Source organism: Tubulanus polymorphus, chromosome 6, assembly GCF_964204645.1.
Source record: "Tubulanus polymorphus chromosome 6, tnTubPoly1.2, whole genome shotgun sequence".
Taxonomy (NCBI): domain Eukaryota; kingdom Metazoa; phylum Nemertea; class Palaeonemertea; order Tubulaniformes; family Tubulanidae; genus Tubulanus; species Tubulanus polymorphus.
The window spans coordinates 175,886-191,432 of record NC_134030.1 but is presented as its reverse complement, the minus strand read 5'-3'; the positions used below and the strand labels follow the sequence as shown (position 1 = coordinate 191,432).

The following is a 15,547-nucleotide window of genomic DNA, read 5'->3' as shown; positions in this document are numbered from 1 at the left end:
AGGAGGATTGAGTATGACTACAGTTTGTTGAGTGAATATTTTCCGAATTTCAATATTTTCTCTTTATTATATCTTGTTTAACCTCGGCTTCGGTCGTGTTTCTATTTTCTCAAGTATTTTCAGAATGTTCAAGTCGTTTGTTACTGAGGGATGTTTGACCAGGAGGATTGAGTATGACGTCAGTTTGTTGAGTGAATATTTTCCGAATTATCAATATTTTCTCTTTTTTATATCTTGTTTAATCGGTCGTATTTCTATTTTCTCAAGTATTTTTAGAATGTTAGAGTCGTTTGTTAATGAGGGATGTTTGACCAGGAGGATTGAGTATGACTTCAGTTTGTTGAGTGAATATTTTCCGAATTTTCAATATTTTCTCTTTATTACATCTTGTTTAACCTCGGCTTCGGTCGTATTTCTATTTTCTCAAGTATTTTCAGAATGTTCAAGTCGTTTGCTACTGAGGGATGTTTTACAAGGAGGATTGAGTATGACTTCAGTTTGTTGAGTGAATATTTTCCGAATTTTCAATATTTTATCTTTTTTATATCTTGTTTAACCTCGGCTTCGGTCGTGTTTCTATTTTCTCAAGTATTTTCAGAATGTTCAAGTCGTTTGTTACTGAGGGATGTTTGACAAGGAGGATTGAGTATGACTTCAGTTTGTTGAGTGAATATTTTCCGAATTTTCAATATTTTATCTTTATTATATCTTGTTTAACCTCGGCTTCGGTCGTGTTTCTATTTTCTCAAGTATTTTCAGAATGTTCAAGTCGTTTGTTACTGAGGGATGTTTGACAAGGAGGATTGAGTATGACTTCAGTTTGTTGAGTGGATATTTTCCGAATTTTCTTTATTATTTTCTCTTTATTATATCTTGTTTAACCTCGGCTTCGGTCGTATTTCTATTTTCTCAAGTATTTTCAGAATGTTCAAGTCGTTTGTTACTGAGGGATGTTTGACAAGGAGGATTGAGTATGACTTCAGTTTGTTGAGTGAATATTTTCCGAATTTTCAATATTTTCTCCTTTTTATATCTTGTTTAACCTCGGCTTCGGTCGTGTTTCTATTTTCTCAAGTATTTTCAGAATGTTCAAGTCGTTTGTTACTGAGGGATGTTTTCCAAGGAGGATTGAGTATGACTTCAGTTTGTTGGGTGAATATTTTCCGAATTTTCAATATTTTCTCTTTTTTATATCTTTTTTAACATCGGCTTCGGTCGTATTTCTATTTTCTCAAGTATTTTCAGAATGTTCAAGTCGTTTGATACTAAGGGATGTTTGACCAGGAGGATTGAGTATGACGTCAGTTTGTTGAGTGAATATTTTCCGAATTTTCAATATTTTATCTTTATTATATCTTGTTTAACCTCGGCTTCGGTCGTGTTTCTATTTTCTCAAGTATTTTCAGAATGTTCAAGTCGTTTGTTACTGAGGGATGTTTGACCAGGAGGACTGAGTATGACTACAGTTTGTTGAGTGAATATTTTCCGAATTTTCACTATTTTCTCTTTATTATATCTTGTTTAACCTCGGCTTCGGCCGTGTTTCTATTTTCTCAAGTATTTTCAGGATTTTCAAGTCGTTTGATACTAAGGGACGTTTGATAAGGAGGATTGAGTATGGCTACAGTTTGTTGAGTGAATATCTTCCGAATTTTCAATATTTTATCTTTATTATATATTGTTTAACCTCGGCTTCGGTCGTGTTTCTATTTTCTCAAGTATTTTCAGAATGTTCAAGTCGTTTGTTACTGAGGGATGTTTGATAAGGAGGATTGAGTATGACTTCAGTTTGTTGAGTGAATATTTTCCGAATTTTCAATATTTTATCTTTTTTATATTTTGTTTAACCTCGGCTTCGGTCGTGTTTCTATTTTCTCAAGTATTTTCAGAATTTTCAAGTCGTTTGTTACTGAGGGATGTTTGATAAGGAGGATTGAGTATGGCTACAGTTTGTTGAGTGAATATTTTCCGAATTTTCAATATTTTATCTTTTTTATATCTTGTTAAGCCTCGGCTTCGGTCGTATTTCTATTTTCTCAAGTATTTTCAGAATGTTCAAGTCGTTTGCTACTGAGAGGGATGTTTTACAAGGAGGATTGAGTATGACTTCAGTTTGTTGGGTGAATATTTTCCGAATTTTCAATATTTTCTCTTTTTTATATCTTTTTTAACATCGGCTTCGGTCGTATTTCTATTTTCTCAAGTATTTTGAGAATGTTCAAGTCGTTTGTTACTGAGGGATGTTTGACCAGGTGGATTGAGTATGACTTCAGTTTGTTGAGTGAATATTTTCCGAGTTTTCATTATTTTAACTTTTTTTATATCATTTTTAGCATCGGCTTCGGTCGTATTTCTGTTTTCTCAAGTATTTTCAGAATGTTCAAGTCGTTTGTTACTGAGGGATGTTTGACAAGGAGGATTGAGTATGACGACAGTTTGTTGAGTGAATATTTTCCGAATTTTCAATATTTTCTCCTTTTTATATCTTGTTTAACCTCGGCTTCGGTCGTGTTTCTATTTTCTCAAGCATTTTCAGAATGTTCAAGTCATTTGTTACTGGTGGATATTTGACCGGGAGGATTGAGTATGACTTCAGTTTGTTGAGTGGATATTTTCCGAATTTTCTTTATTATTTTCTCTTTTTTATATCTTGTTTAACCTCGGCTTCGGTCGTGTTTCTATTTTCTCAAGTATTTTCAGAATGTTCAAGTCGTTTGTTACTGAGGGATGTTTTACAAGGAGGATTGAGTATGACTACAGTTTGTTGAGTGAATATTTTCCGAATTTTCAATATTTTCTCTTTATTATATCTTGTTTAACCTCGGCTTCGGTCGTATTTCTATTTTCTCAAGTATTTTCAGAATGTTCAAGTCGTTTGTTACTGAGGGATGTTTGACCAGGAGGATTGAGAACGACGTCAGTTTGTTGAGTGAATATTTTCCGAATTTTCAATATTTTCTCTTTATTATATCTTGTTTAACCTCGGCTTCGGTCGTATTTCTATTTTCTCAAGTATTTTCAGAATGTTCAAGTCGTTTGCTACTGAGAGGGATGTTTTACAAGGAGGATTGAGTATGGCTACAGTTTGTTGAGTGAATATTTTCCGAATTTTCAATATTTTCTCTTTTTTATATCTTGTTAAACCTCGGCTTCGGTCGTGTTTCTATTTTCTCAAGTATTTTCAGAATGTTCAAGTCGTTTGTTACTGAGGGATGTTTGATAAGGAGGATTGAGAATGACTTCAGTTTGTTGAGTGAATACTTTCCAAATTTTCAATATCTTTTCTTTATTATATCTTGTTTAACCTCGGCTTCGGTCGTGTTTCTATTTTCTCAAGTATTTTCAGAATTTTCAAGTCGTTTGTTACTGAGGGATGTTTGACCGGGAGGATTGAGTATGGCTTCAGTTTGTTGAGTGAATATTTTCCGAATTTTCTTTATTATTTTCTCTTTTTTATATCTTGTTTAACCTCGGCTTCGGTCGTATTTCTATTTTCTCAAGTATTTTCAGAATGTTCAAGTCGTTTGTTACTGAGGGATGTTTGACAAGGAGGATTGAGTATGACTACAGTTTGTTGAGTGAATATTTTCAGAATTTTCAATATTTTCTCTTTTTAATATCTTGTTTTACCTCGGCATCGGTCGTGTTTCTATTTTCTCAAGTATTTTCAGAATGTTCAAGTCGTTTGTTACTGAGGGATGTTTGACAAGGAGGATTGAGTATGACGTCAGTTTGTTGAGTGAATATTTTCCGAATTATCAATATTTTCTCTTTTTTATATCTTGTTTAATCGGTCGTATTTCTATTTTCTCAAGTATTTTTAGAATGTTAGAGTCGTTTGTTACTGAGGGATGTTTGACAAGGAGGATTAAGTATGACTACAGTTTGTTGGGTGAATATTTTCCGAATTTTCAACATTAACATTTATCCGTTTAAATATCGGCTTCGGACGTGTTTTGATTTTCTCAAGTATTTTCGGGAGGGTCGAGGTTTTCAACCAAAAGTGGCACAAATATCGAAAAAACCTAGGAACCACACGTGAAAGCGATTTTCAAGGTCGTATCTCTATTATATCCTACTTTGCCTGTCTAAATTTGACTCTAGGCCTCTATCGTAGATCAAAACAGGCCTGATTGTTTGCATATTTTATTAGTTAAGGACCATAGAAGAATAATTACTTTTTAGCTAAGATGAGACGCAAACTTCTCACGTACATAATCCATAGCCATTAAGTTGATGACACCTTGACAAATTTTCATACTCTCATTTTGGCCTCACGCTCCATGATCAGGAAATGTTGATCGGTTACTTAACTACATCACTTACGATGGACAGAACCATCATTTTCCATAAGCCAATTACCAAATACGTGTTACAGATAAAAAACCTCCCGTTTGACCAGTATGGTTTAAGGTTCTTCACTAATCTTCCTTCTTTATTAACTAGACTCTGCTAAAGCACATTCTTCTCCGCCTCGCTAATTATATATCTATATGTTACAGAAACAGCACTAACTACAAACTGCCAAACCAAGGTTTTTAATCAGTGACGTGTAATAATTAATGTTCATCATTTACGAATTGAAGGATCAATTACATTGCCAGGCAATTTTATATTGAGTTTAGCAATCAATCACCATTTCATGGATATTTGAGAGCAGGAACAGTGATGTAAAATCGTATCACATGTGACCCTTTAAGATGGCCGCATTTTTTTGCGTGAATATTTTCCGAATTTTCAATATTTTCACTTTATTATATCTTGTTTAACCTCGGCTTCGGTCGTATTTCTATTTTCACAAGTATTTTCAGAATGTTCAAGTCGTTTGTTACTGAGGGATGTTTGACCAGGAGGATTGAGTATGACTTCAGTTTGTTGAGTGAATATTTTCCGAATTTTCAATATTTTATCTTTATTATATCTTGTTTAACCTCGGCTTCGGTCGTGTTTCTATTTTCTCAAGTATTTTCAGAATGTTCAAGTCGTTTGTTACTGAGGGATGTTTGACAAGGAGGATTGAGTATGACTACAGTTTGTTGGGTGAATATTTTCCGAATTTTCAATATTTTCTCTTTATTATATCTTGTTTAACCTCGGCTTCGGTCGTGTTTCTATTTTCTCAAGTATTTTCAGAATGTTCAAGTCGTTTGTTACTGAGGGATGTTTGACCAGGAGGATTGAGTATGGCTACAGTTTGTTGAGTGAATATTTTTCGAATTATCAATATTTTCTCTTTATTATATCTTGTTTAATCTCGGCTTCGGTCGTGTTTCTATTTTCTCAAGTATTTTCAGAATGTTCAAGTCGTTTGTTACTGAGGGATGTTTGACCAGGAGGATTGTGTATGGCTACAGTTTGTTGAGTGAATATTTTCCGAATTTTCAATATTTTATCTTTATTATATCTTGTTTAATCTCGGCTTCGGTCGTGTTTCTATTTTCTCAAGTATTTTCAGGATGTTCTTGTTTGTTACTGAGGGATGTTTGACAAGGAGGATTGAGTATGACTTCAGTTTGTTGAGTGAATATTTTCCGAATTTTCAATATTTTCTCTTTTTATATCTTGTTTAACCTCGGCTTCGGTCGTATTTCTATTTTGTTTCCGAATGTTCAAGTCGTTTGCTACTGAGAGGGATGTTTTACAAGAAGGATTGAGTATGGCTACAGTTTGTTGAGTGAATATTTTCCGAATTTTCAATATTTTCTCCTTTTTATAACTTGTTTAACCTCAGCTTCGGTCGTGTTTCTATTTTCTCAAGTATTTTCAGAATGTTCAAGTCGTTTGTTACTGAGGGATGTTTGACAAGGAGGATTGAGTATGACTTCAGTTTGTTGAGTGAATATTTTCCGAATTTTCAATATTTTCTCTTTATTATATCTTGTTTAACCTCGGCTTCGGTCGTGTTTCTATTTTCTCAAGTATTTTCAGAATGTTCAAGTCGTTTGTTACTAAGGGATGTTTGACCAGGAGGATTGAGTATGGCTACAGTTTGTTGAGTGAATATTTTTCGAATTATCAATATTTTCTCTTTATTATATCTTGTTTAATCTCGGCTTCGGTCGTGTTTCTATTTTATCAAGTATTTTCAGAATGTTCAAGTCGTTTGTTACTGAGGGATGTTTGACCAAGAGGATTGAGTATGGCTACAGTTTGTTGAGTGAATATTTTCCGAATTTTCAATATTTTATCTTTATTATATCTTGTTTAACCTCGGCTTCGGTCGTGTTTCTATTTTCTCAAGTATTTTCAGGATGTTCTTGTTTGTTACTGAGGGATGTTTGACCAGGAGGATTGAGTATGACTTCAGTTTGTTGGGTGAATATTTTCCGAATTTTCAATATTTTATCTTTTTTATATCTTGTTTAACATCGGCTTCGGTCGTATTTCTATTTTCTCAAGTATCTTCAGAATGTTCAAGTCGTTTGTTACTGAGGGATGTTTGACAAGGAGGATTAAGTATGACTACAGTTTGTTGGGTGAATATTTTCCGAATTTTCAATATTTTATCTTTTTTATATCTTGTTTAACCTCGGCTTCGGTCGTGTTTCTATTTTCTCAAGTATTTTCAGAATGTTCAAGTCGTTTGCTACTGAGGGATGTTTCACAAGGAGGATTGAGTATGGCTACAGTTTGTTGAGTGAATATTTTCCGAATTTCAGATATTTTATCTTTATTATATCTTGTTTAACCTCGGCTTCGGTCGTGTTTCTATTTTCTCAAGTATTTTCAGGATGTTCTTGTTTGTTACTGAGGGATGTTTGACCAGGAGGATTGTGTACGGCTACAGTTTGTTGAGTGAATATTTTCCGAATTTTCAATATTTTATCTTTTTTATATCTTGTTTAACATCGGCTTCGGTCGTATTTCTATTTTCTCAAGTATCTTCAGAATGTTCAAGTCGTTTGTTACTGAGGGATGTTTGACAAGGAGGATTAAGTATGACTACAGTTTGTTGGGTGGATATTTTCCGAATTTTCAATATTTTATCTTTTTTATATCTTGTTTAACCTCAGCTTCGGTCGTGTTTCTATTTTCTCAAGTATTTTCAGAATGTTCTTGTTTGTTACTGAGGGATGTTTGACCAGGAGGATTGAGTATGACTTCAGTTTGTTGGGTGAATATTTTCCGAATTTTCAATATTTTATCTTTTTTATATCTTGTTTAACATCGGCTTCGGTCGTATTTCTATTTTCTCAAGTATCTTCAGAATGTTCAAGTCGTTTGCTACTGAGGGATGTTTTACAAGGAGGATTGAGTATGGCTACAGTTTGTTGAGTGAATATTTTCCGAATTTTCAATATTTTCTCTTTATTATATCTTGTTTAACCTCGGCTTCGGTCGTGTTTCTATTTTCTCAAGTATTTTCAGGATGTTCTTGTTTGTTACTGAGGGATGTTTGACCAGGAGGATTGAGTATGACTTCAGTTTGAGTGAATATTTTCCGAATATTCAATATCTTTTCTTTATTATATCTTGTTTAACCTCGGCTTCGGTCGTGTTTCTATTTCTCAAGTATTATCAGAATATTCAAGTCGTTTGCTACTGAGGGATGTTTTACAAGGAGGATTGAGTATGGCTACAGTTTGTTGAGTGAATATTTTCAGAATTTTCAATATTTTCTCTTTTTTATATCTTGTTTAACCTCGGCTTCGGTCGTGTATCTATTTCTCAAGTATTTTCAGAATGTTCAAGTCGTTTGTTACTGAGGGATGTTTGACAAGGAGGATTGAGTATGACTTCAGTTTGAGTGAATATTTTCCGAATTTTCAATATTTTCTCGTTTTAATATCTTGTTTAACCTCGGCTTCGGTCGTGTATCTATTTCTCAAGTATTTTCAGAATGTTCAAGTCGTTTGTTACTGAGGGATGTTTTACAAGGAGGATTGAGTATGACTTCAGTTTGAGTGAATATTTTCCGAATTTTCAATATCTTTTCTTTATTATATCTTGTTTAACCTCGGCTTCGGTCGTGTATCTATTTCTCAAGTATTATCAGAATGTTCAAGTCGTTTGCTACTGAGGGATGTTTTACAAGGAGGATTGAGTATGGCTACAGTTTGTTGAGTGAATATTTTCAGAATTTTCAATATTTTCTCTTTTTTATATCTTTTTTTACCTCGGCTTCGGTCGTATTTCTATTTTCTCAAGTATTTTCAGAATGTTCAAGTCGTTTGTTACTGAGGGATGTTTTCCAAGGAGGATTGAGTATGGCTACAGTTTGTTGAGTGAATATTTTCCGAATTTTCAATATTTTCTCTTTATTATATCTTGTTTAACCTCGGCTTCGGTCGTATTTCTATTGTCTCAAGTAGTTTCAGAATGTTCAAGTCGTTTGTTACTGAGGGATGTTTGACCAGGAGGATTGAGTATGACTTCAGTTTGTTGAGTGAATATTTTCCGGATCTTTAATATTTTCTTTTTATTATATCTTGTTTTATATTATATCTTGTTTTACATCGGCTTCGGTCGTATTTCTATTTTCTCAAGTATTTTTAGAATTTTCAAGTCGTTTGTTACTGAGAGATGTTTGACAAGGAGGATTGAGTATGGCTGCAGTTTGTTGAGTGAATATTTTCCGAATTTTCAATATTTTCTCTTTATTATATCTTGTTTAACCTCGGCTTCGGTCGTATTTCTATTTTCTCGAGTAGTTTCAGAATGTTCAAGTCGTTTGTTACTGAGGGATGTTTGACAAGGACGATCCAGGATTACTTCAGTTAGGTGTGTGATTACATTCTAGATTCTGCCAATTTTAAAATCCTACATTTTTCAAAGCCCTCAATGCATCACTTGCTTTTCTATTTTCAGTCTGGTGGAGCCGTTTGATACTCTCGGGGATTTTAACTCGTGAAATTACTACCCACATGACCAACGGACTACTTCGCAATCATTGGAATTCAACACATTGGACTACCATCAACAGGACTAACGGACTACATCAGAATCATCGGAATTCAACATATCGGACTATCACAAACAAGACTAACGGACTACTTCACAATCATCGGACCACACGTATTGGACTACACTCGCACTATCAACGGATTTTCACGATCACTGGACTACAGGATGTGATCACTGGACTACAGGATGTGATCATTGGACTAAAACATTAAATGGTACTCATTCCCCTGATGTAGATTCTATACATTAGTAGCGAAATTCCGTTAAGTAGTTGTCAAATAATATTTTGTATAAACGCATACAGTAATACAGTTATACAGTAATACAGTAATACAGTAATACAATATTACAGTAATACAGTAATACAGTTATACAGTAATACAGTAATACAGTAATACAGTAATACAGTAATACAGTAATACAGTAATACAGTAATACAGTAATACAGTAATACAGTAATACAGTAATACAGTAATACAGTAATACAGTAATACAGTAATACAGTATTACAGTAATACAGTAATACAGTAATACAGTAATACAGTAATACAGTAATACAGTAATACAGTAGGCTTTAAGCTCGCTATTGATAAGTTGCTCACAAATAATGAGCATAAAATCTTGAAAAACATGAAAACAAATCTCCAATTTGAACATATTATGTTCAACTGGAGATTTGTTTTATGTTTTCAAGCTGACTTTTATTCTTTGCTCAGTTAGTTTTTATTCTGCTCAACACTTAATGTGGAGTCGATTGTATGTAATCAATATTTGTATTTTGTATTTTGTGGAAATTGAATCTCTTACAATCGACCAATCAATATCAGCGATGCAGACATTGTATTTAATTAAGGTTTAAGCTCGCTACCATGGTTACCATGGTTGAGGGATATTATTTCTGGGTTAATTCATTAATTTTTAATAATTAATTTTATCGTGGATTAGAAACTCTTTGTTTGACGGAATCTTTCTTCCCGCACAGCACAGCACAGCACCGCACCGCACCGCACCGCACCGCACCGCACCGCACCGCACCGCACCGCACCGCACCGCACCGCACCGCACCGCACCGCACTACTCCGGGGACATGGTCTTTTTCCATTAACCACCTCCACTAATACCACACTCTCTATTTCTGAAACAATTTCTTTATTATCTTCTGTCAAACAAGGGGTTTATGATCTATGGAATGTATGATCTACTGCAGCTATTGTGATAGTATAGGGAATAAAATGATGCCATTATTCATATGGGTATTTAATACAAAGATATTATCAACTCATTTAGCCTGTACAATATTAATTTCGTGGTCACTCAGTGAGAGATTCAAATCTACCCAAATCATATCTGGGAAGGTGACGACACCTTTAGCCAATGCTGAGTATAGGATACCTCATATATTGAGGTAGCCGGCTCGTCACGGCAATACCCTGAATATGATTGTTTGCAAAGTGATGATTTTTTGCTTCACTTTCCAAATCGGGGGAGGTGAGAAAACACCTTTCAGCTGGTCTTGAGCATTGGGCAAACGTACCTCCCCCTCCTATGGAGTTGGGTTGGGTATCCGGCTCGCAGCGACTACCCTGTATTTGTATGCATCAGTTTGTAAACTTCTTAGGATTTTATATAATGAATATTTGATAAAGTTGTGTATGTTCGTCAACAAACAATAAACCATTTATTTCTGTAAACATATATGAACTTTACTCTTGTTTGAATGATATCTCGGAGCTTTGTTAACCGAATTAAGGACTTTATACTGCTATTCACGAGCAGTCGCCATCTTGTTTGTTTGTTTGTTTGTTTGTTTGTTTTCTGCTGTCCCTGGAACTTCTCGATAAAAGCGACTGCCTTCTCTTTACGAAGGTGTCACGAGTGATTTACCGCGGAGTCTGCAGTTCTATGAGTATTTTAGCTTAAGACGTTTGGGTTGTACTTCCTTATACAAATCGACAAAATGGTCGCGTTTCATCAATAAGCTGATGTTCGCCTTTAATTGGCTGATGTTGATGCAAAACGGCAAAAACTCGTTTCCCTGGAATTGGACCCAGACTGAAGAAATTCTCAAATCCCTCGACGCTATCAGATTGACTTCGGCGTCAGTTGCCCTGATCTTTCGGTCGCATTGTCCCCCCCCCCCCCCCCCCGGGAACGAGGAGCAGAGAACCATCGAAAGTAAGTAAAATACTGTGACAAAACGTTTTAGTCAGATAACCTTTAATTTTATGCAAAAGTAGTGACTAGCTTTATCTCCCGATAGCTTTCATCATAAAGCAATTCTGTTGTTTTAGTAGCAATAAAAAGCGAAAATCTTAATAAATCCCCGAAAACTAAAGTAGATGTTTTAGAATCGCAATCGGCATGCCATTTTAGCGCGACAATTATTTTTCAGGTACCGCAGATCAAGGCATTAACATCCAAAAAGTAGCACCAAAATTAGACCTCAAACCTTAGAAAGGTAAGTGAGGGCCCTGGAATATATATGAACGGTGTCGACCTTAGTCCGTTCTACGCAATCCACGTAAAAGCTCTGAAAACCTGCACAGGGAAGCGAGTCTACCGGAAATGCATCCAGCCGCATTCACCGTCAAACGGTGAAATGATCCCGTTAATATTCATTTTTCACAACAAATAATTTATATCATTTGATAATAGTTGTGAAAATCAGCTCAAAGTCTCATTTCAAATTTATCAGATTGTTTTGTGTAACGATCACAATGCCTTGGCCATTATATATTAGTTTTTATGACTGCTGAATAAGTCGGGGGGCTAGCTCAGATGGTAGAGCGCTCGCTTAGCATGCGAGAGGTACCGGGATCGATGCCCGGGTCCTCCACAGACATTGTTTTTCTCTTCTGATTTTTTTTATTTTCTTACTGCCGCTACTAATCCAAATGAATTAGGAAAACCCTCCCGCTGGCATCCAGTTAGCTATACTACAGTTCGTGCGGCGATGCCATCAGGTTCAATAGAATCCCCGCAGAGATCGATGATGAAGGAAGGATTGTAGGAAGACCGACACTTAAATCGTTTCAATCGATTTATTAGTTTACATTTATTTAATAACTTGATAATTATACAGACGTCAAAAACAGATACCGGGTATTTAATTCATGTAAAATTAATTTCAGTTTATCTGAATAACGACGACACACACGCGAATTTACTGACACAGTCTTATAGCAGCTTTCTGGGGGTACCGTAATAACCAATAGTGCAGTAATCGAACAGAAGATATTTCTTATTATAGACAATATGTGTGATTTATTTATTTACAATTAGAGAGATTGAGAGAAAGAGGGGATGAAAGAAGTGGGGAGGGAAACTAACAGAACAGATCCCACACATACAGAAATACAGCATTCTAATTAAGTGGATATATAAATCAATATAATTTTGTGACTTTGAATATAATAATAAAATAAAGATGATTGGGAAGAATAATTGATCGTATAAATTTACATCATAGATGATTGGAACAAACTTAAAAATAAGAATCTTATATCAAAAATTGAAGACAAAACACACAATACACAATACCTGCTAAATGCAATTAGCAGGAATCAGTGTGACCTTCAGCAGGAGCCCTCTTCTAACAGGGGATCAACAGGAGCCTTCCTCTCACAGGATGGGGTCGACAGGAGCCTTCCTCTCACAGGAGGGGGTCGACAGGAGCCTTCCTCTCACAGGAGGGATCGACAGGAGCCTTCCTCTCACAGGATGGGGTCGACAGGAGCCTCCCTCTCACTGGAGGTATCGAGAGGAGTCTTCCTCTCACAGGAGGGATCGACAGGAGCCTTCCTCTCACAGGAGGGGTCAACAGGAGCCTTCCTCTCACAGGAGGGATCGACAGGAGCCTTCCTCTCAAAGGAGGGGTCGACAGGAGCTTTCCTCTCACATGAGGTATTGTCAGGAGCCCTCCTCTCATAGGAGGGATTCGGCTGTCAGAATACAGCAGTTTAATGTTTGATAATTAACGCTTTCATTATAGTCTATTTACACTATCAGACACTGTATCCATGGTAACATATATCACCTTGGTAACGTAATCACAGCTGTCCGGAATGGACAGTGACGTCACGATTAATCGGTATTATATATATATATATATAACAGTTAATATGTATTAGCATAATTTCATTCAGCTACTCATTCGCCATCTGGTGACGCGTATCTACATCAATCGATTACATCTCGGACATCGTCGTTCTCTCATTAACAAACAACATAAAATTCCCCAAGGGAAAAATAGAATTGCGAGGATTATTCCGCAGGCCGTGAACTCTTCAACATACGTGCCGGCCTAAAAAATACAACAATCAATCGGTTAGTCACCTGTGACACAAGGTGGCGCTGTAAATGTACCGACCAATAGGTGGCGCTGTAAGCATATCGGCCACTAGGTGGCGCTGTTGATGTACCAGCCTCTAGGTGGTGCTGTTAGCATATGGGCCAGGTGCTGTTGATGTACCAACCATTAGGTGGCGCTGTAGGTATATCAGCCACTAGGTGGCGCTGTAAGCATATGAGCCACTAGGTGGCGGTGTAAACGTACCTGACACGTTTGACATCCAGCTCCTACGACGACGACAGTATTGCCAGCATTAGCCGTGTATCCAGTAGGGGGCGTTATCACAGGTTGCCCGTATTGTTGGGGCGATGAATATTGTGTCTGAGGATAGGGAGAAGAGTACTGAGTTTGTGGATAAGGCGAACCGTATTGGGTCGGAGGGGGAGGTGGGGGGTACTGACCCCCGTGTTGAGGGGGATATGCAGCACCCCCTGGTGGAGCCCCGTAAGGTGCTTGAGTTGAATACATAGCTGGCGGACCTGGCGGCTGTTTCATGGCTGAAATAATAATTCAAACATGAATTCGACGATGTTTAGCCGGAGATGTGTAGGATGAGACTGTGTATAATTACCCTCACTGTAAGCGGGTGGAGGGGCTGAAGGGTCCATTGTACAGATCACTGTCAATCAATCTGCAAAACAGAAAATACTTACAGGAACAGTGCTGATCATTGGGAACCAAGAACCAAAACAGAATAAATAAACACATGACATGAGTTCACTTTGGTGAGACCAGCAAACTGCAAACTATCTTTAAAATATCCGATATACAGACAGGTTATTACAGACAGGTTATTACAGACAGGTTATTACAGACTAGGAACTCACTTGACTTATTCCAGCGTGACGGGTTCTTTTTTGTATCTTATCTCAGTTTGATGTTAATGAATTGGATTAAATGAAAAAAACTCCCTTGACTCCCTCCCTTGACTCCCTCCCTTGACTCCCTCCCTTAACTCCCTTCCTCCCTTGAAGTCACAGTCGACGTCTCTCACACAACAGATTCAAGCACTCACATAATTCTGGGATGACGATAAAACGTCACTAACCCTGTTTAGCTAAGAGGTCAACAGGGGAAAACCTAATACATATTTCTTATAATAGATATTTCTTGGAACTAGGTCAGTGCTATGGGTGAATCATAATTCATGAATAGTACAATGCGATATTGAAGACAGGCAATAAAACAAGTTGTCTATTAACTGACTCGCATAAATAGTCCCGATATGAAATATATTACAATTGACTGGCGTCTTGTAATGTGAATAAACTGTGAATTCATCACAAACTATCGGCCTTGTCACCAGACAGTGTTAGACAGACCTACCTACAGTTGAACACCTCGTTTAACAGTGACATATCGGTGATTACAAACCTAGAATTTCATCCCAATTACTGCCTTCTTACTGGATGTAACGAACTATCTGATGTAACGAACTGATTTTCTGATCCCGTGAAGTTCATTGCTCTATTTAACGAAGTTCACGTTATCATAATGCTACAAACTAACACCTCAACTCTAACGTTATTTACAAATTATACTATTTACAATTTATACCGGTACATATACTATTGAATGGACTTATATACATCCAGACTTATTTGATAAATTCAGCCAGTTTTTAAAGTTGGATTCGACGGGAATGTCAGAGCCCCCTAGAGGTCGAATCAAACACTGAGGATCGCGATCGCTATTACGTCATGTGAATACCGAGGACTGCTCCGTAACTCGTGACTCGATAATTCCTGCTCGTACATCAATGTTGCTATGGTATCATCAGAAAATATTCATTAGAAATCCAACGGGATATTTTTTCTAATAAATAACGTCACACGATAACGGAGCAACAGTAGCAGGATAGCTCCATAGCTGTTGGCAACGGGTCGGAATATAGGATACATGTACTACAGTAGGCCTACTACCATCATCAGGCACCTCCCTTCCCTGACCCAAGTTTTAATCCACGAAATCTGACTTACTTGTGTATGATACAAACAGATGAAGATAATCAATGAATTGATTGCCCGACTGAGATATATTCAACAGTAGTTTCTGGTGTATTCCCCGTGTTAAAGCGTCTACTGATATACACAGTCAGTACTGGTATCTCTCCTGTACACCTTCCTACACACACGCGCACGCGCAGCAGTCAGTACTGTGCCGCACAGTATAGATCTTGTTACAGCAGTACTGTTGTACACCGCTAGATGTCACCGGCGTCGCTGTGCTGCGTCTCGTTGCTGGACCCACCGCCGGTGTACATCCTCCCCCGGCAGGGATTCGAACCTGATG

At 36.8% G+C, this 15,547-nt stretch overlaps 1 protein-coding gene and 1 non-coding gene across 3 annotated transcripts; one reads left to right on the top strand and one right to left on the bottom strand.

Moving 5' to 3' along the window:
- The first annotated feature begins 11,667 nt into the window (after positions 1–11,667).
- On the top strand, positions 11,668–11,740 carry Trnaa-agc (transfer RNA alanine (anticodon AGC)). Its single transcript has one exon. It is a non-coding gene; the product is annotated as a tRNA-Ala (tRNA).
- A 192-nt stretch (positions 11,741–11,932) lies between these two features.
- LOC141907630 (uncharacterized) lies at positions 11,933–15,426 on the bottom strand. Of its 2 annotated transcripts, none has more exons than XM_074797339.1 (4): positions 14,083–14,152; positions 13,827–13,886; positions 13,460–13,752; positions 11,933–13,207 (listed from the first exon to the last, which is right to left on the bottom strand). In XM_074797339.1, the coding sequence occupies exons 2-4, from the start codon at positions 13,861–13,863 to the stop codon at positions 13,079–13,081; spliced, it is 459 nt and encodes a 152-aa protein (XP_074653440.1). In that variant the 5' UTR covers positions 13,864–13,886; positions 14,083–14,152; the 3' UTR covers positions 11,933–13,078. The 2 variants fall into 2 exon arrangements, with proteins under 2 accessions (XP_074653440.1, XP_074653439.1); XM_074797338.1 differs by lacking the exon at positions 14,083–14,152 and adding an exon at positions 15,235–15,426 and having other exon boundaries at positions 11,934–13,207.
- Between the last annotated feature and the right edge of the window lie 121 nt (positions 15,427–15,547).

What these genes read in the sequence shown, in the direction of transcription:
- LOC141907630 (XM_074797338.1), bottom strand. Translation starts at nt 13,863, where the DNA reads ATGGACCCTTCAGCCCCTCCACCCGCTTACAGTGAGG. An exon ending in TCCACCCGCTTACAGTGAGG is followed by an intron (nt 13,753 to 13,826) that starts GTAATTATACAC and finishes TTATTATTTCAG; the next exon opens with CCATGAAACAGCCGCCAGGT. An exon ending in CTGGATGTCAAACGTGTCAG is followed by an intron (nt 13,208 to 13,459) that starts GTACGTTTACAC and finishes TGTATTTTTTAG; the next exon opens with GCCGGCACGTATGTTGAAGA.